Here is a 20,682-nt window from a genome sequence, read left to right as displayed (position 1 = left end):
CTTATACTTACCATCAAAATACTTTGAAGGGCCTACTTTCTTGCAAAACCACCAGCCCAAGGGAAATCACCAGCAAGACCACAGGCCTAATTGCTATGAAAACTTGCAGCAGCCAAATGACAAATATTACCATCCACAGAGCATCTGCTGATGTTCATTTGAAGAAATCCAGAAAGCTCTAAGTGAAGGTGACTGATGTTTGAGGATGTTGCTTCTGACAGCTGAGTGCTTTGAGGCCTTAAGGGCTTTTCCACTTAGTTGTGTATGCTGTCCTTTTGGAGGCCAGTGAGTCATCTTCAGCTGTTTTCTCGATAGCCACCTTAACAAGCTTATATGAGTTTGTTGGGTTTAAGCCACACCAAGTAAATTTTATGGATGACATCCTCCGCAGACTCCTAAACTAATGCAAGAGGGCAAAAAAAACAAGGCGGGTCCCAGAAAACAAGATTCCTATTATTTAATCCTGTTAAGCAAGAAATGATACATATACATATATATATATTGTGCTAACTTTACTGCCAACTATTACAACATCCATTTGTCATTGAAACAACTTTGAAAAAGAAAAGTTTTCAATCATTGTTTTGATTCAGTGGGAACATATAAAAGGAATGAAATACATCACTGCATCAAAGTAAAATTCAAAACAATAAATCAGAGCCTTGTCTTGTCTCCTCTCTTCATGTTAATCTGCCATACACGTTCCAGCATGGCAAGGCATGGCTTTTTTTTCCATTTTTGGCATGTTGACCACTGTCAAAGACAATTTTTTTTTTCTTTTTCCAAAATCAGGCGAAAATCTATGATGCGCGTGCTGATGTCATCCATAAAAATGACTTGCTGTGGCCTTACCTTAGTAATCCCATTCCCTCCAGGCTGGCTGTGTCTGTGAGGCTCAGACATTAAGTGGAATGCTGACAGCTGGAAATGTGAGCAGTCCAGATGAAGCATGGGGCCCTCAGGTAAGAAAACTTTCAATTTCTTTCTGCCTAAAAATGATTTTTGCCTTCTTTTAAAGATTTCAAACTAAGCTGGATGAGTTGATGCTTGCTCTTTTATAACATGCAAGAATGCCCTAAAATGACAAAAAAATTAATTGCATGATAATATCATAATGCTAGAAACTCCAACAATGATTCATTTGGATTAGCTTATGACTTAGTTATTTTCAAATTTTTCCAAAAGCATCTATTTATAGGCAAGACAAAGAATATTTAAACTTGTAGCTTTTTACGATTATCCTATACCCAACAAAGCTACCATTATAGCAAATGGCAAATAGCTTTACACATGACATAAACAAACAACACGTATATCAGTTCTCATTTCAGTTTTATTTTGTCAAAAAGGATCACTGTGACAGTATTACATGTACCTTTTGCTGTTATAACCCAATTATCTTCTATTTATACATGTAGACTGAAGTTACATGTACCTCAAGTTTTTTTTATGATCGTTACCACATTAAAAATGACATTGTTATAAACAAGTCCAAAGTACACTTTAAGATAATTCTTTTATAGGTTCTCCAAGTCCTAAACTTCATTTGCACCATGCCCTAAACTTCACTTTAAATCACTAGAAATTACCTTTTGTCATGAACATGTAATTGTAGAACACAGCATTAACGTTTTGACAGAAGATTTGTTTGTTTTATCTAAAGTGAAGGAGCATTTACCATTTAATGAAGGAGAGTTTGTGAATTGATAGGCTGCAGATCTCAAGTTTCACCACACTGACTCTAACTCAGTAGATCTGAAGAACAGAAACTGTGTGGTTCCAAAAGGTCACCACCAGCTGACCCTGTGTTGCTATAGCAACAGTCCGTGCTCCCTCCATGTTAGTCCTGACGTGTCTGATGAATCTGCCTGTCTGGTCATACAGCAGCACACAGCTGTTCCCACTGTCTGCCACCATGATGTTACCTGCCCTGTCTGTACAGATGCCTTGGGGGTTGTACAACCGGCCTTTACCACTCCCCTCGCCGCCAAACTGGAAAAAGAGTTGTCCATCCTCGTTGTACACAAAAACACAGTGCTTGCCACAATCGGACACAAGAATCCTCCCTTTCTCATCCACGGTGATGTACCGTGGATACTTCATCCCATGCTGCTGACCCACAGTTCTCACGAGTGTGCCATCAGTATTGAACACTAACACTTCCCCACGTAGGTTGCCCCATTCTCCTTTGGTTTGTGCAATGAGGATGTTGTTCCTCCTGGTGTTAGCACATACTGCAGATTCTCTCTGCCAATTTGCCCAAGGTAGGTCTAACTTCCTCAGCCCCCTGCCTTGTTTGTTGTATATCACAGCAAACCTGTTGTACATGTTTCCCACCACCCACACATTTCCCTCCCCGTCCAAGGCCACATCATGTGGCTTCATCCTCTGTTCGCCCGGCACGACTGTTGGGAACTGGCGGACAAATGTTCCCTGCAGGGTGAAGACTTGGATTCTCTTGTTCCCAGCATCAACTACAAAGATCTCCCCTTCAGCTGAAACTGTTACACCACTTGGACCATTGAACTGTCCCATTCCAGATCCCTGACCACCAAATGTTATCCTCTGATATTGGTTACCATGGTGATGACCTGTGCCCCTAGCTGCAGGTGCTGCTGGGATTGATGCAGATGGGGGAGACTGGGAGGATTGATTTTGGTTACCATGGTGATGACCTGTGCCTCTTGCTGCAGGTGCTGCTGGGATTGGTGCAGAAGGGAGAGACGAGAAGGATTGATTTTGGTTACCATGGTGATGACCTGTGCCCCTAGCTGCAAGTGCTGCTGGGATTGGTGCAGATGAGAGAGACTGGGATGATTGATTTTGGTTACCATGGTGATGACCTGTTCCCCTTGCTGCAGGTGCTGCTGGGATTGATGCAGATGGGATAGGTTGGACCGTCACATGTCCCAATACTGGCACGGGGGTGTCTGTGGGCTGAAAGACAGCAGGCTGGGTTTGTACGGGAGTTGGTGCCGCTTTTCCTCTGTACTTTCCTACCACCCCTGTCAAAATAGTCTCTTGACTAAGTAATGCAAGCCCTCCCTGCTCCATGTCTTGTTCTGCTCGATCACAGGCAGCGGACAGTTCGCTGACATCTGCCAACACTCCCTCTCTAACATTATCTATGCTTTCCAAGTTCTTGCTTTTGTTCTGTTCTGCTTCAGCTAAGAGCTGGTCTTTTTGCTCTGCGAGTTTCTGCACCATTTGGTTGTAGGCCTGAACGATGCCATTTTTTGTTGCTTGTATCGTTTCATTCAGGCTTGTCTCCTCTTCTCCCAAATCTCTGACAAAACCACAGTAACTTTCCAGAATGTTCCTCCCCTCATTGATCAAAGCCTGGACTGTAGAGCTCCTTTCCTGTGCAGCTTTTTTGATGGTTGTCGTGAGATGGTCATCATGAGTTTCTTCTAGACACAGTTCACAGATAGGCACACGACATGGTTTACAATAGAGCTTTAATTTCTCAGAGGAATGAAAGCCGCACCTGTTTTGAGGTTGACGTAGTTCAGTTGTTTCCCCTGACAGTGTAACTTGCTGTTGGACTTTCTCACACAGACTTGTGACCAGGCGATTGTCAGGCAAACCTGCGACCCCCTTGGGTGACAGCCGGACCTTCTGACGACAGTTTGGGCACTGGAAGGTCCCTCCCTTCCCTGCATGGTCCTGTAGACAGTCCTGACAGAAGGTGTGCTGACAGGGCAGCACCTTGGGCCTGGTGAACAGCTCCAGGCAGATGCTGCAGGACAGATCTTCACGTATTTTTGACCCCCAAGCTGAGAATGCAGCCGCCATGATTTTTTTTAAGCCCTGCCCCAAGTCAAAGTACAGGTTACATCATGTTTGCTTTGGACTAGTCCATTTTGACTTCTGAAGTAAGATAGAACTCAAAGCTTCACAGTCACACATTTGAGAACATTGTAATTCACAACTTGATAAAATGACTGACGTGGCAGCAATCTTAAAAAACTACACATTTGTTTAGAAATGATTTAGATTTAGTTGATCTAGAAATTCCACACTTTTCTGTTTAAGCCAATGAGGCAGAGAGGAATAAACCAGTTGTCTTGCTTTGAGATTTCCTGCTTTAGGATTTTTTTCCATGTTGGCATACAGCAGTTAAGATTACATATTAACAAAAAAAATGGAAAAACGGATGAATGTTAGTTTCAGTGCTAATAAGACAATAATTATAATACAACTCCCTTCACTAATTTGTAAGATGGTACGGCCCAATGTTAATGATTGTTAAATGACATGTTCAGTTGGGCAAGTGTTTGAATTGTGCCTGTTTGTTTGTTCTCAGATGGTAGAAGCTGGGAGAAGTGAATTCTGGGTTTCATATTACATAATATTATCTTCTAATCTTCACAGAATATTCTTGCAAGCAACAAATTCCATAGCAACAGTTTCCATAGCAACAGTAACCATGGTAACCCACCTGTCTTCCTGAGGAGGTGCTTGATGGTTGCTCTCTTGTGCCATCTTAAATGTAAAGTACACTTTACAACTGAAAATTCATATAAATTGGAGATACAATTTGATTCATATAGAATATACAATCAACTAGAATTCCGAGATCTCATACCTCCATGAAATATGATCTTGATATGTAAATGTAAATTTCTTCTTTAATTGTGCAAATGACCTGCATTAACATGATATATGCATCGTGATGTATGTTAACTTTTGATTAACTTACAGATGTCCCAAGTATGACATTCTCATCATTCAGCATTACGAAATCATAGAATTTTCGCATTAATTATGCAAATTAGGTCATCATTTGCATAATTAGTATCTGTTGAAGTTCCGCCTGCCATAGGTTACATACATTACATGTATGTAAGTAGTATAATGTAAAACACTAGAATTATAGAATATCCTCATTAATTATGCAAATAAAGTCCTCATTTGCATAATTTGCATTTAATTATGTACATCTCTCTCTCAGCTACCTACACACCAAAAATAATGAAAATATAGAATTTTCGCATTAATCATGCAAATTAGGTCATCATTTGCATAATTAGTATCTGCTGAAGTTCCGCCTGCCATAGGTTACATACATTACATGTATGTAAGTAGTATAATGTAAAACACTGTAATTATAGAATTTCCTCATTAATTATGCAAATAAAGTCCTCATTTGCATAATTTGCATTTAATTATGTACATCTCTCTCTCAGCTACCTACACACCAAAAATAATGAAAATATGTTGTTCCTGTCTGGACTTATTGGCTTTTAAACATTTCGCCAGAAAGTGCCCTGCAGTTCCAGAACAAGCCGCTAGGGGGCCCAAACTCATATGACTTCTTCCCAAGCACGAGAGCTACATTCCATCAAAATTTCATGACCCTAGCATGTCCAGATCGCGAGATATCAAATCCGGAAGTTGCGCTGCAGTACCAAGGGAAGCCACTAGGGGGACCAAAATCTAATCATTTCCAGTTTTCGTCACACCCTACCAACACACCAAGTATGAAACCAATCCATCCAGGCGTTCTTGAGTTATCTTGTTGACCAACAGACGGACGGACAGACGGACAGAACAAGCCGCGATATAATTATGGAAAAACGTTTTAATTATGGACTCCCACCCATAAATCCCAAACGCTTAACCCAACTGTCTTAATACTTTTTATGGTAACATATTAGGTGGTAATGAATATGCGGAAAGCGTTGATGAGTCCCTTGGGAATAGTCAAATTATAGATAATTATACTATAATTATGTATAATTATACATAATGATTTTGGTATTATACATAATTATACATAACCCTTTGGACCATTATACATAATTATAGATATACCCTTTGGACCATTATACATAATTATACATAACACCTTTGACCATTATACATAACCCTTTGGACCATTATACATAATTATATATAACTCTTTGGACCATTATACATAATTATACATAACACTTTGGACCATTATACATAATTATATATAACACTTTGGACCATTATACATAATTTCACAAGCATTTCCTAGAACTGAGTGCGCCGCTTTCGAAACTTCGAACACCGAATTCAGATGTTGGAAATGATGCTGTTACACTGTTTGGTTAGATACACCAAATTTTGGCACATTTCTCATTAAAATGTCTGTTTTCTTGGGTGGGTATCACTATGACATCAGCCTCAGACCTCCTGCGCATTGGATTGGATGCCCGATGGCTGAGCCTGCGGTCAGGTTGGTACCTTGCTCGATACGGAATACACTGTGTAGTATTCTTAGACTATCTATCCGGTCTATGTCATAAAGTAGCTATACAGCCCGGGTTCCATATAGAATACAGCGCGAGGCATTCCGTATTGCCCGAGGTACCAGCCCGACCGCGGGAAGGCCGGGACAAAGGGCGATGCGGAGTACACCGTGTTGTATTTTATTTATGTCATAGAAACCCAAGAAAACACGCCTTTCAATGCAAGATGAGCAAAAATTTGGTGTCCCTAAACCCAGAAAATGCAACATCAATTTCAACGTTTGGTTTGGTTTGGTTTATTTAGATCCACAATTAGCTTAACAATTCATATTGCAGCTATTCTTCCTGTGGTCAATTAACATATACACCTGACACACATAAAATAACTTAATATACAGACATAAACATGTACAGAAACTCCACAAAAACACCAAGTGACAGAACAAAGCTAGCTTACATGACCGCCATATACCTAAAATACCTATTTTACATTTCTCCAAAAGTTGTTGCACATTGTTCCATGCCTCTACAATTTCATAGTGTTCCAGGTGTGTGACATCCGATACAAAAAGCGTTTTCTCTGAGCATTTGTTCTAGGTTTGGGGAGACGGATAGTTTGTGACTTTGTTGATCTGGTTTGGTATCCATGTGACTGAAACGTGATCTGTTTATACAGGGAAACGGGCTGTCTGTTCTCCATCATTTTGCGAAAAGTCAAAAGGTCTTTCTGTTGAATCCTCTCTTTCACGGGCAACCACCCCAACATCTGCAGCAAAGCGTCCTTGCTTGTGGATCTGTTGCATCCGAGGGCGAGCCTCGCAGCTCTGTTTTGTATCACTTGCAGCCGCTTTATGTTCTTCTCTGACGTACTTGCCCACACTGAACTACAGTAGTCTAGGTGGGAAAGTACCAGGGCTTGCATCAGTGCTGCCCTCTGTTTGCGCGGAAGTGATTTTCTCACCCTACCCACTTGGGCCATGCACCTGTTGCATTTCTTTACTACGTGGTCTATGTGATCGTCGAATGTGAGGCTTTGGTCCACATGAACTCCCAGAAGTTTGACGGTAGGCACTTGCTCCAAACTCTGCCCCCTGAGTTCCAGCTGTAGAGCAGGGGCAAGCCTTGTCTTCCTAGAAGTTCCCACTAGCATGGTATTACTATGACGTCTGAATTTTGTATTCAAATTTCGAAATTGGTGCACGCGGTTAGGCTGAAACACGTTCGAATCATTCTATGGAACATTTGGAAGGCCCTGACCGTACGCGTAAAGAACCCCCGGGCCGTACCGCTAGTTATCACACCGGCCGGAACATCCGTATCGAACGTAATCGCGGCCCAGGTAGGACATAAAATTGGTTATCACACAGGCTTCAAAATGTTCTATAGAATAACTGGAAAATTCAAATACCAGATTTGCACATTGGAACTGATGTTGTTATATTTTTTAATCTAGGTCAACACCAAATTTTGGCTCATTTCACATTGAAAGGCGTGTGTTCTCGAGTTGGTACAATGTGGTGTATCCCATATCACCCTCAGTCCCAGCCCTCAGACCTATCATGGGGAAATCTGACCTGTGGTCAGGCTGGTACAACGTACATCGGGAGATATGGAATACACTGTGTTGTATTCTATAATACAATAGTTCTTTTGTAACTGTTGTATAATTTGAGAAGAAGAATGCTTGGAGTAATTTGTCCAATATCACTTCCTAACTATTTAGTTATGACCATGACTGCCATTCAATGACTACAGGTCCTGAAATACAAGATCTTAGTACTGTTTACTGATCTCTGCAGGCTGAATGAAGTGAATTCAATTAAGTTGTCTCACTCACTCACTCACTATCCTGGTTTAGATTATGCAAATACTCTATCTCAGCCTTATTTGACACTAAGGGCTGATTGGTGGTCTGCCTTTAATGTATATTAAAAAAATGATTTTTAAATAGTTAAAACTGTTTATAAAATAGATTTTGTAATCTTAGAACCAAGGAGGTTAAGAGTGTCTCAATGAGCTTAAAGAGTGTCTCTGGGAGTTTAAATAGAAATCCCATTTCACAGCTTCTTATGTGCTTACATTCTTTGCTACATATTTATTTTTCCTACAAGTAATACTTTTAAGTGTTAAACATCTTTAATACATAACAATGAAGTAAGTCTTGAAAAAGGAGCCAACATATACTCTCATATTTAATAGCCATCATATTACAAAATGTATAGAAATTTCTTCAGGAAGAATTTTTCCTGCAGGAATTTCTGAAGGAGAATTTCTGCAGAAGTTTTTGCCAGGGAAACCTAAATTTCCTAAATTGCATGCAGAAATCAATTCTTTCCTGCAGACATTTCTGCAGACATATATGCAGGGAATGTCCCTATATCTGGAGCCATTGCAGTAGGATATTAGACTAAGACCCCATTCACATTCATTTTGGCTCTCCGAATAAATGGGTTATCCGAATAGAAAATAGTCTATCCGAATCAACAACGAATCCACAGAGCGTTCGCACTGCTTTTCGCCGATCCGAATTGCGCCCGCCCGCGAAGGAATTGCCATATCGTCATATTTTCACCAAACATCGGATTTATATGTATCACCAGCCTCGCTTCGTAAACTCATATTTCGCTAGAAAATTTTACAAAGCCGCCACCTTCCAACTTCTCATGTACTGGAAACATTGCCACTACAAATTACCAGGTAAGATCACGTCAAAAAATTAAACAAAATGCCTCTTTTCTTTCAAACAGATGATAGTTTTGCTGCATCGTAGCTTTCATTGCTGTTTCATTCAACAAAAGTTCTTGTCAATTGTAAAATGATCACTCCCTGTTGTCTCCAGTAGAGTAGTCTCTAGTATCAACGTAGCGGTATCATAGCGTACCAAAAATCGGGGTCGAAAGTCAGAAAATCCGCGGAAAAAGAAATTCTCTCCTACAAAACCGGGCGCCATTTTCTATGTAAGTAGCAGCTCGCGTTCTACGCTCTGATTGGTAGGACCTCTAGCAATGACGTCACACCACCCGAATCCAATTCACTTCGCGTTCACACTCGCGGTTTTGTCCGATTCGAATCCGCCGCAAGTGTCTCAAACCACCTCCTCGAGGTGGATTATTTTGGAATCGATTCAGGCAAAATCTAAGTGACTTGGAGCATTCACACTCCAAAAATTATTCGGATAGATGATTTTTCTATTCGGATAGCCCATTTATTCGGATAGCCAAAATGAATGTGAACAGGGTCTTATAGTCTTGTTATGCACTTAAGCTTGTTTTACAACTGTTAGGCCACAATGATTTTGAATTCATTTCTTGTTTCTCAATTGAAACAGTCCTGTTGACTGTATAGATTTGCAACATTACATCAATGTTTGCACTCAAGGTGGTCCTTTTTAGTTTAGTTTTTAGTTGATCAATCGCATGATTTTAGGTGTGAGTGTGTGTGTGTTTGTGTGTGTATTTGTGTATGTGCATAATTCATACACTGTAAGTTTCAGGCTTCAGCCAGTAACTCAGAAAATGCTTTAATTTACTTCCCCTGTCCCCATCTGTAACTCTTTTGCAACTTCATCTGACCAAGGAGGTTGTTCTTAATACCTCTATGATCTGACTGGAGTCTCACTCTTGCTGCTTTGGAACTTGTTCATTGTATCACCAGGGTGTGAATAATCACCTCCCCTCCCTATTCTCACCCATCTTTAGTATGTGTGCTTTGTGTATAGGTGATAACCAACCTCCACAATGGATGCACTAATGGATGCAGTTTATTTCATCAAAGAAAAGAGAGATTAGGTCTAATTGGGTGTAAAGTATTTTATGATCACCATAGCATTGTTCCAGGAATCATAGGCCAAATCTCAGACCCCTTTGGTGGCAAGTCTAAATCAGTGTGGCCTAAAGCAGTCCCTGAGTTTTAGCTGATTAACCTAACTTAATGATATTGGATTCATTTTCTCTTTTAGCATCATCAACACATCCTTTGTTGATACATGTATATACTAGTAGTACTTTTTCTGTCATACCTGGGCCGAGATTACGTTCGATACGGTTGTTCTGGACCGGGCCGTACTTTACTTGACTTTATAAAAGACAAAATGAATTCAATATCATTAAGTTAGGTTAATCAGCTAAAACTTGGGACTGCTTTAGGCCACACTGATTTAGACTTGCCACCAAAGAATGATTCGAACGCGTTTCGCCCTAACCGCATGTGTGTCATGTGGAGTCTTGAAGGACCACAGGAAGAATAGCTGCAATACAATTTTTGTAAGCTAAGTGTGGATCCCAATAAAGTCAAAGTCAACAGCGTGCACCGCTTTTGAAAATTTGAACACAAAATTCAGACATATTTTAGGGTTTAGGGACACCAAATTTTTGCTCATTTTGAATTGAAGTTTTCTTGGGTGGGTATGACATAAATAAAATACAACACGGTGTATTCCGCATCACCCTCAGTCCCAGCCCTCCCGCAGATCGGATCTCCCTTCAGCTGTCGGGCGATCCGACGCGCGGTATGGCTGGTACCTCTGGCGATACGGAATACACCGTGTTGTATTCTATATAACCTCCATGATAGAACTAATAGTATATATACTCAAGGACCTATACTGATTCCTTAGACACCTCTTGCTAGTTGGAGGGTTAAGAGTGCACTTCTAAAGAGTGGGATCAAGGACTTGGTGGGATGTAGAAATGCAGAAAATTAGACCAAACACCAACAGAATAACACACTTAGTAATCCATCAGGCTCTACCAGGCTTCAGGGAGCAGCTGGAAGGAGTAAAAATTGGCCAAATAGAAAGATAACATCCCAGGGGAGTTGGTCTGCTCAAGAGTACAGTTTGCCACTTTCGGGGCTTATCCTTCTACTAGGTCCATATTTTAAAGACAGTGTCTGACATCAAGTACGAGATTTCACTGTTGACTATAAGTTTAACAAAGGAGCTATAAATTCCTTAATGCCAAGATCAAAAGATCATAAAGTGCAAAAACATCTTTTACTAGTTTTAGCAAGTCACTTGTATATTTGCCCACCAGTACTGTTGAAAAGAGTTCTGCTGTTATTTTGAAAAATAAACACCAAATACATGTTGAAAATTGACTGGTTAATGATTAACTGATGGGCTGTATTTAGCACAAGGTAGACTCCTGCTGACCAGATACCATGTAACAGGCTACCTGTGGTGTGAGGGGTCATCAATCACAGCTTCTCCTCCCTATACCGGACAGCCTTTCCCAAGTCGTCCTATGCTCACTGAGATACTTTGTGCTATGGGTCTGGCACCCAGGCTACTGTGTTGGTAGTCATGATAGTACTATGCTGAACTGTTTATAAAGTCTATAAAATCTGACTAACTCACGCAGGTTTGTGTTTGGAGGTGATTGATAAATGACAGCGACAGTTGTTGAAAATTTGATCCCTGTGATACAAGGAGATTATACACAGATCTGTGTATAATGTGACCTTGGAATAAAGTAAGCAAGTGAAATGTGATGATGATGATTTTCTGGCATTGGAGTCTAATAACGTTAAGCGCCATTACAGATCAGATCCTTTTTTTAACAACCGCACAAGCCAGGCCCTTCTGACTGAGTCAAAAGTTCTGACCCAGCCCACTGATTGAGCCAAGAAGATTTTATTCTCCCAGGCTCCCTGATGTGTCTTCCCACTGACTGTGCCTTTTGTTGGCCCTATGCAAATCAAGGCAATTCACACCATGACATCAATTAGGGTGTTAACATCCACTGCATGAAACAATGAAGGAGTTCAGAGGATCAAATACAAATAGGTTTAGGAGAGAGGACAAAACCTTGACTCCCCAAATGACTCAGACCAAGGAGGTTTAAAATCTTTTACCTTTTACCTATAAAGCATAAAAGGCCTTTCCTGACAAAATACATGTACTGGTCTTTCCAGCCAGCCTTTCTATAAAATGATTGTTACTGTAGGCGAACTACTAGAAACCAAGGAGCTCATCACATGTGATGAAAGCTCCGAACCCCCTGTAGGAAGACAGAGTGCCCAAGGATCGAGGTTTCAAACCTTCTTGTGCTCTCAATACTGTAGACTCTGAGATACCGGGGAGCCTAGTACGATGGTGACTGGTTGCCAGGCTACATGTATGTTTGTTCAAAAATTGTTGTCTTGTCCGGGCTTACAAATTTCTATTGGAGTCAACTCTCACATTTGGAAAAGAGAGCACATTCCTTGATGGCACAGTGCCTGGATGGTGACAATTTCAAAATTTTCCCTTTTTCATAACAATTTTTCGAAAGATTTAGATTAGAAACTTTTAAATCAAGGAGCTTTATTTGAATAACCTGAAATTGTTTCAATGAATGTGAAGTACAGTTGTGTATGCGCCAACATGGTATTTGAAAAGAAATAACTTTGGACGGGTGGAGGGGGGGGGGTCTGAGCATCTGGACAGGGACACATATAGGAAGGGTCTGAGCAACATCTGGATTGGATTTGGAACTAGGATTAGCCTGGATGCCAGAACCATAGCAGCATCCCAAAGTAATGCATTATGCAGTAATGTGTCCTGCACTTTGGGCCCAGTGTGCTGTGAGTCTGTCCAGGCTAATCTAGGATAGGGTCCAAACCTGATTTTTTATGTCTTCGACCACACCACTCCACAGTTTTTAAAAAAATAGAAAACAGTCCTTCCAAAATCCTTGTTAGAGTCATTGTATCCTTTCATATGTTTTCACACAGAGGTACACTGTAGAACAGGATCATCCATGGTTTTCAGGCTCAGTAACAAACAGCCCAGGCCTCTGACAGTACTCCCCAAGGATAATTCCTGTCAACTTGATAATTGGGCAGTGACGACTTGCAATGTCTGCCTCTGTAAAAATGAAAGCGTCCCCGACGGAGAAACGCCCGTTTAAACGCCCGTTTGTGGTGGCCGTTTGTTTGGGACGGCTGCCCGTCCCTGGCGGTAAACGGCGGCAACGGACGCCTTGACAAAGGCCAAAAACGGGCCAGGACGCCTCAAACGCCTGGGACGCCGTCAGAACTGTCCGTTTTCGACGCCGTCCGGGCGTTTCTTTCGGCGTTTGGGCGGCGTTTCCGACGGGCAACCGGACGGGCTCCCGGACGGGCTGCCGGACGGGCTCCAGGGCGGGTCCGGGCGACGCTTGGGACGGCACAGGTGGGATACAAACGGCGTGTCCGACGGCCGGACGGGTCTCTAGGGGGTGCTCAGTCATCGTGGACAGTGTGATCTTGCCGCTCCGACGGGGTTGGGACGGCGTTTCCGACGGCGTCCCGTCACAGAAGCCGCCGATATTAAACAATTGCAGATTGCATCGAATCAGGTAACGGCCACCCACATAATTTTGTAACAGTTGCCCTAACACTCCGGGATTAAATACAAGTAAATACAGAAAATTATAATCAAATGAAAACGATTTTCTTCAAGAATATTCAGTCTGCGGCGTGACAAAATGTTGAACAGCGGCGAACATGTGACGGAAACTTGGCAAGATCGGCACCATTGTGAGCACATACAAACATAAAGGCCAGGGTGCAAAAAGATTATAAGTCCGAACTATTGTCAAAGTGGACATGTTAACGTCATCATCTTTCTTTATTAAAATATCAGATATTGTACAGTTGTATTCTACGTTGTCATCGTGCATTTTTGAAAATTTCGTATCAAAACAACATTGACGGTTGCGTTTGGAGATGGCATCCGTGACGTCAGGACACACAGGCGGGCCGTACTGCGTGAACTTTGCCTCCGGATTTAAGTTAGATTTTTCATAGCGTGAACATTTTTACGGCATCATCATTCTTTATTAAAACAGCAGGTATTGTATACATCTATTCTACAAGTCGTTCGTGTGCATCTTTTTACTTTGCGGTGTTAAAACATCATCAAATTTCCGTTACCAGCCCGGCGCATGTCGCAATTGTGGGGAGGGCAGTCTCGGCCCGGAGACGATGAACAAATAATGACAACAAATCTGCCCCAGAAATTAACTTGTTCTGCTGTTGTAGCAATTGTAACACTGTCTTACACAGTTCTTTTGTAAAATTTGACAACAGAAAATTCTTGTCCACTTACCGAGTCTCCTCGAAAAGAAAACCGTTGAGACAGAATGCTTCGGTGCACCCGAAATTCTGGCGGCCGCTGTTTACATTCTTGGAACACCTCGTTTGACATTTTAGTCAGTCGCTGGAGCTATCCAAACTTGTGTGCAGTATCGTCGAACGATATAGCTGCTTGTATAACTGAAATCCATTCTCCAAAATTGCACACAATCCAACAAAACGGAAAAAAACTCAGATCAACCGAGGAGACGTGTTTCCCCAGCCAGCCCAGTCTAACGGTTAAATCTGGCGCCTTCAAACTTGGCGCATGTGCGTTAGAAGCCTAAAACCCCGTGGGAAACATCGTTAAGCACGCCACTGCCGGTGCCAATTAATTAATAAACGCCCGTTTCCATGCCGGACGCTTCAGGACGGGCTGGGAGCGACGGGGTGCCGTCACTAATTTCTGGGACGCCGTCCGGCCGGAGTTTGGACACGCTGCCAACTGTGCTGGGACGGGCAGGACGCCGTTTCCCGCTAAGGACGAGCAGGGACGGTGCCGGACGGGCGTTTCTCCGTCGGGGACGCTTTCATTTTTACAGAGGTAAGAACAATAACTGACCTGACCGACCTTTGTTTGAACCCGCATATCAAAGGTCCCACTGCAGAATATTTACATTGGAATTTCCTACAGGATTGTGCTTGTGCGCTCCTTGCTTACTAATACATGTACTAGTATTATTATGCATATAGTAGGATTTTGGCACCAAAATAAGAAATACTAGTAAATATTTCAATCACATTTCAACTCTACAGTATTTTAAAAAACTGGCAGTATTAACATGTAGCAACCTGACCAAAAAAAAAAAAATTAAGCCATGAGTAGGCCTAAAAAGGCAGCCTTTAGTGTATTTATTGATGTAATGTTGCAATTTTTAGATGTACAAATGCTGCATAACATAACTGAGCCAAACCCTACATCTGCTTGGAGTTGAATTTAAACTCCTTGCTCCAAATTCCAATCAAGGAAGCTCCTTGCTCCAATCAAGCTGTGTGTGTAAAGCACCACCACATTCATTTGCACAACATGTGGTCTAGAGCATGCCAGTCTTCAGCCACCAAAGGGAAGCCACCAGCCCTGACCAGTACCATCTGTGCATGGAACAGCAGAAGTGAGCTGGGGCATCTTTGCTGTAAACCTCCCATACAAAAAGTTAAAACTAAATCTTTTCACATTTGCCAATGGACTCTTTATACCTTTAAGTCACCAGGAAAGTCATTATGGAAAATCTTGTAGAATTTCGAATGTGTATTTGAAGTGACCTTAATATACTATTCCTAGCGTACCCCCTCCATGAAGTTGGTATTGTCCTCAGATCTGGCTCAACTCCATTCAGCTTGTCCCTGAGGCCTAACCTGTGTCTGTGTCTGTAAAGAGGACAGTACCAAATCCCGCGTCACTCTGCCCTCTGTTCGGGTTAAGATATGGGTGGATAAAGACGGGCTATAGGCCCAGGCCCGAACAGTAGCAAAGCGGTACGCGCGGATGTCACCGTTTTACCTGGTATCGCATTAATTCAAATGTCGTAAAACGTTCTTGGCTTCCCGACGGGGCCGGATAATAATAAACTGTATCTGGAGCCGCTGTTATCTGGCGTCCTAACCGAAGCGACGTTAATTAAGCATATACGCTTGGTGCAATATGAGACTTATCATAGCGATATATAACGATTGAAATCCATTAGTTCTTCTTATTTCTGAGCTTAGCATGGTGCCTAAGCCACGACACTTCAGACACTGGACCCTTGCCTGTGGTGTGTTCTTCCGTGGTGTGTCCTAACATTCCGTTGTTGGCTGATGCAGTACAGGCGTTAGTGATACTGCGACGGGAAAAACACCGTACCGAAGTTCTACTCATTTCCACCTGAACCGAGTGAAATGAGTGCAGTGTTGTTTTTTTTTTTTTAAAGTTGACACCTCGGGGTTAATCATTAATTGGACACTTCGTACTTCCTTTGGTCAAACCTATAGCGCTACACGGCACCTGCGCGTATCTTTTTTTTTTTATACACTCCTTGTCCAAACCCTTTGCTCGCTCCATGGGTCACCTTTCCCATCCCTGCTCCGCGACCCCAGAGTGACATGTGGGGGGTCTTACCCCTCCCATAGTGCATAGCGACTTGGGATAGTACCAAATCCCGCGTCACTCTGCCCTCTGTTCGGGTTAAGATATGGGTGGATAAAGACGGAGCTTCACCCCTTTTACCCTATCTTGCGCCCGAAATGTCCTTCTTTGAACCCTTCCTTCCAATACTCACATTTCCTCTTCTTTTTTTTTCTTTCCTTCTTTTCATCTGTCTTCCTACCCCTCTTAATTGTTCTCTCCCTCGCCTCCCGCTGATTAACCTTGTAAACAATCACATGTACCCCACAGTGTAAACACATGCATGCGTTCTTCACAGTTAAGTTTCTCTCGTCCTCTCAATGTGATAACAACAATCCTTATCGATACGAATAAAACTGTGCCGCGTGTAGCGACTTTCGCATGGTGTAAGACGACTATACGCCTAAAAGGCCGCGGATGTCGAGTCTAGTTATATAGAATGTGTATTACGTTGTAAACCAGGTCTCACCACATGGCATTCCTGCCAAATATGTACCTATTTCCTGGAACACTTAGTCTGCAGGTTCGTTAGTGTCGTTAGACTTAACGTGGCGAAGACAAGGTGAGACGTCCCTTCACTTGCTATGTGTTGACAATCTGACATCCTTGCCTGCAAGATGGTTGTCTGCTTATTAGCGTCATGGCAGCCTTCAACTGTGCAGATGGTAAGTCAGCCTCTAACACGATACACAAGGTCGAATTGGTCGACTCCTCCCAATGTCGGACTACATCCTTAGCCTTAGGTCCATGGACAATTTTCTTGCCCGACTGTACAATGTGTCGGTTTCGTCAGTGACGCGTGACGTTGTACATATGCACATGTGCCGCATGCAAATGAAAAGTCGCACCCAGTTACTCTGTCCTGTGGCCAAAAGTAATCTCTATGACAAGTCGCTCTGAAAACCGGACTCAACTAGGAGATCTCTTTCGTTTATCAAAATTAGAGAAAACTGCGTCGGACTCTCTTCTTATTTTTTATTTTCGCAAATGGTGCAGTTTGCATGTGGGACGGTCATGCCACGATTTTAGAATGGAAGGCTCGACTTCAAAGTCGATCACCTCAGATTCGCCGCCTGCTCAAGGATCCCTGACAAACTCTATGATGGAAACCCAGCAAATGTGTCGTCTCACCTTGTGTCCCCACATTGAACGAAAGTGCGAAGTTTTACACCTTCCAGTTCAGGGAAACTTCATTGTACCGCTCAAGTTCAACTGTAAATCCCACGTATTATCTCTGGTCTGCCGCAAGCTCCAGTGAACGTGGGAAATTTTCATATAAAATTAAGGATCGTGAGACGTAATCAGGTTCACCCAGGGACAATTTCGTCAATGTAACATTTCCGACGAACAGGAAAACCTCGTCACCAGATGACGGGCCCGATTTCACGTACACAACATGTCCTGCAGGTGTAGTATACTAGCCAGTAGCCAAGAGACTGGGAAACATGCGTCTGGCTCAAATACCATGCGTCGTTCACACACACACGGGGGTTTGGCTTCTGTCTTGAGAACTTTGCCCCAGAGTTATTCTCTGTCACCGCCCGGGTACTAGCGGGCTGCCTTCCCTCTGCAGCCATCTCCCCTCGCCATAACCATACACATGTGACTAACATCCGACTAGTGAGAGCGGACTACTAGAGACAACAACAACCTAAATCAACAAACTCTTGTCTTCGCACCTCAGCATGACATGGTGTAGGTAAAGTGTTTGTTGTCTTTGCGCTGTAGCCGCCTGGTAAACGCCATTATGTCTTCGCAAATTGACCTCAGAAACCATTTTAGGTAAAACCGAAAAAACAAATGACGGGATTTTCGCTCTATTTTCGCAGCTGAAAACTGAATCACTAAATGTACCCCATTTGGCTTTTATCATGAAAGGTCCGCATTGATTACCCTCAACGATGTACTAACACATGAAAGTAACGTCGGCATGGTCATGAGTTCTGTCTTCTCTGTTCGCGTCAAATAAATCAGTCGCCCCTGTCAGGATGCCTTGAGCGGTAAAAAAAGAAAAGTACACCCTCTGTCCTGAACTCACAAAAGGTGCCAGGATCGCACCTAAACGCCCATGAAATTATGGTTCATGTCATCCTTGTCATTTGTAGAGTACTATATAGTAAGCCACAACTTCCATAAATATATTTAAAAACCTTTGGACTGAATCCAGACTTCTAGGGTCTAGGGTTGGAAGGAACGGGTAGAGTCAGCCTTCCAGTCTCAGACTGTAAGGGCTGTTGCGGCTCCGTGCTCGATTCCTGGAGGGCATCATTCTGGACACTGCGTTCACTCCATGTTTTGGCTAAGATGACGCGACCGTCGATTCGTTTATCGACCGAAACCAATCTTCCCGGTCGGTAAACTGGGCGAAAACAGCATATCATTTTTAGAACGAGTTTGCCCCGAGCAAAGTTACCCGCACCTCTTCTGGTTTGCCATTGGGCCGACCCTCACTGCAGCTGTATTTCTACTCTCTAGCGTATTAAAGCCGGAATCAGTCACCCCATCGTGGGTGAAATCTTTAATCTCGTTCTCTCATCCTTTGCTATCCTCCGTGTTCTGTTATGAAGGATATGAATGCCAACTCTATCTCAGAAACCGGTTTTCTCCAGCATGTCCAAACCCCCGCGCACTACTAGTAATTTCTAGGGCGGGTCAGTCACGACTGGACATGCTGTCCTTTTCTGTCCTTTAATAGCCGCGCAAGGGTAAACAAAGGATTCCTCAATTTCAAATTGACAGCTTCACCTCAGTAGAAAGGATACCAGTAGACGCTATATATGGGAAAGTTTTATTCCATCAATCCGCTCATGGTCTGACCATGGTCTGACGTAGATCCCCGTCAAACGAGTTTGGGTTTGTTTTGAAATAACCTACTGTGTTCTAACTATAAGTTTGCCAGTGAGATTCGGACTCTCCTGTCAGTGTGCTTCTATCATGTCCTGTCCAGTCCACGGACTACATCCTGCTTGCTCCCGTATCTATAACAGTCATTCCCAGGCCGTGGAAAATGACCCGCCCGACTAGGGCCTCCCATACGCACAGAGCGCCGACGCACACTGTAACCGAGAATGGAGGGGGCTCTTCTGGAGCGTTCATTGCAAAGAGCTCGTGGCCGGTTGAAACCCCTAGGTGGGCTGGCCTCACTAGTTGTTGCTCATGACCTCTGAATTTCTTTTCCGTCCGATAATCAGTCGTATGGCTCACACTTGTGACACCAGCTCACAACGGCTGTGGAGGGTCCCCACTAGAGAATATTTACTAGTATAACAGATGAAAGTCTAGCATACAGTCAAGGCACTCACCTCACTCTGATCCGCACTCAGAAGTCGGTACGAAATCAGCGAGAGGCAAGAGAGAGAAGTTAGGGGTTACAGGAAGACAGAATTTTGACGAAAATCATAATGTTAGTGTCTGTTACAAATGCCTGCCACATCTGGCATGTCTGGTTCACTGTCGGTATGCTGACCATACCGTCGCTGTTTTTAACTTTCCCGTGCTAAATCTCTCCCATTGTCTCCACAGATTGGTCTCCCCAGATGGCTTTTAGAAATTCAAAATAGGTTATCATCTCGGGTCGAGTCGGAACCCTTCTGTTGTCTCAATGACAAAGAAATTCATTTTACATATAGAGTGGTCACCTCTGTGTGAAATGTGGAAACAACCCCGGTGTGGGCCCATGTTTCCTGCGATAAAATGAATATCCCCTTCACACATGCATGTCAGCCGATACAAACGCCACGATATCTCCAACTTGTGTAAAGAAATCTCAACGGTTTCAGCATGGAGGTAGTTCTACCTCCATGGTTTCAGCAAACAACTTCATTGACAAAATGTCGACTCGCGGTAACTTCATCGCCCGGCCCGAGGTAAACTCAAACATTTTAACAACCTCAAGCACAAATGTCGACTCGCGGGAACCCAAAGCCGCCCGGCCCGAGTCCAGGTTGAAAATTTTAACAACTTCAAGTAAAATGTCGGCTCGCGAGAACCCAAAAAACGCCCGGCCCGAGCAAAGTTCAAATTCAAATTTCTGCTCGCGGGAACTCAAAAATATCCGGCCCGAGCTTAGTTCAAGCACAAATTTCTGCTCGCGGGAACTCAAAAACACCCGGCCCGAGCTTAGTTGAAACACAAATTTCTGCTCGCGGGAACTCCAAAAACATCCGGCCCGAGCTTAGTTCCAACACATGTACAAATTTTTGCTCGCGGGAAAAACCTCCGGCCCGAGCTTAGTTCCAACACAAATTTCTGCTCGCGGGA

At 43.0% G+C, this 20,682-nt stretch overlaps 2 protein-coding genes across 2 annotated transcripts in view; one reads left to right on the top strand and one right to left on the bottom strand.

Moving 5' to 3' along the window:
* Positions 1 to 20,682, top strand: part of LOC109481809 — a 61,382-nt gene that overhangs the window by 32,210 nt on the left and 8,490 nt on the right. The window lies entirely within an intron of this gene.
* LOC109481897 (tripartite motif-containing protein 3-like) lies at positions 1,721 to 3,798 on the bottom strand. Its single transcript, XM_019784521.1, has one exon. The coding sequence runs from the start codon at positions 3,793 to 3,795 to the stop codon at positions 1,747 to 1,749; it is 2,049 nt and encodes a 682-aa protein (XP_019640080.1). The 5' UTR covers positions 3,796 to 3,798; the 3' UTR covers positions 1,721 to 1,746.

The sequence above is a fragment of the Branchiostoma belcheri genome, unplaced genomic scaffold (assembly GCF_001625305.1).
Source record: "Branchiostoma belcheri isolate BF01 breed outbred unplaced genomic scaffold, Haploidv18h27 scaffold58, whole genome shotgun sequence".
Taxonomy (NCBI): domain Eukaryota; kingdom Metazoa; phylum Chordata; class Leptocardii; order Amphioxiformes; family Branchiostomatidae; genus Branchiostoma; species Branchiostoma belcheri.
This window is presented reverse-complemented; position numbering and strand designations above follow the sequence as displayed.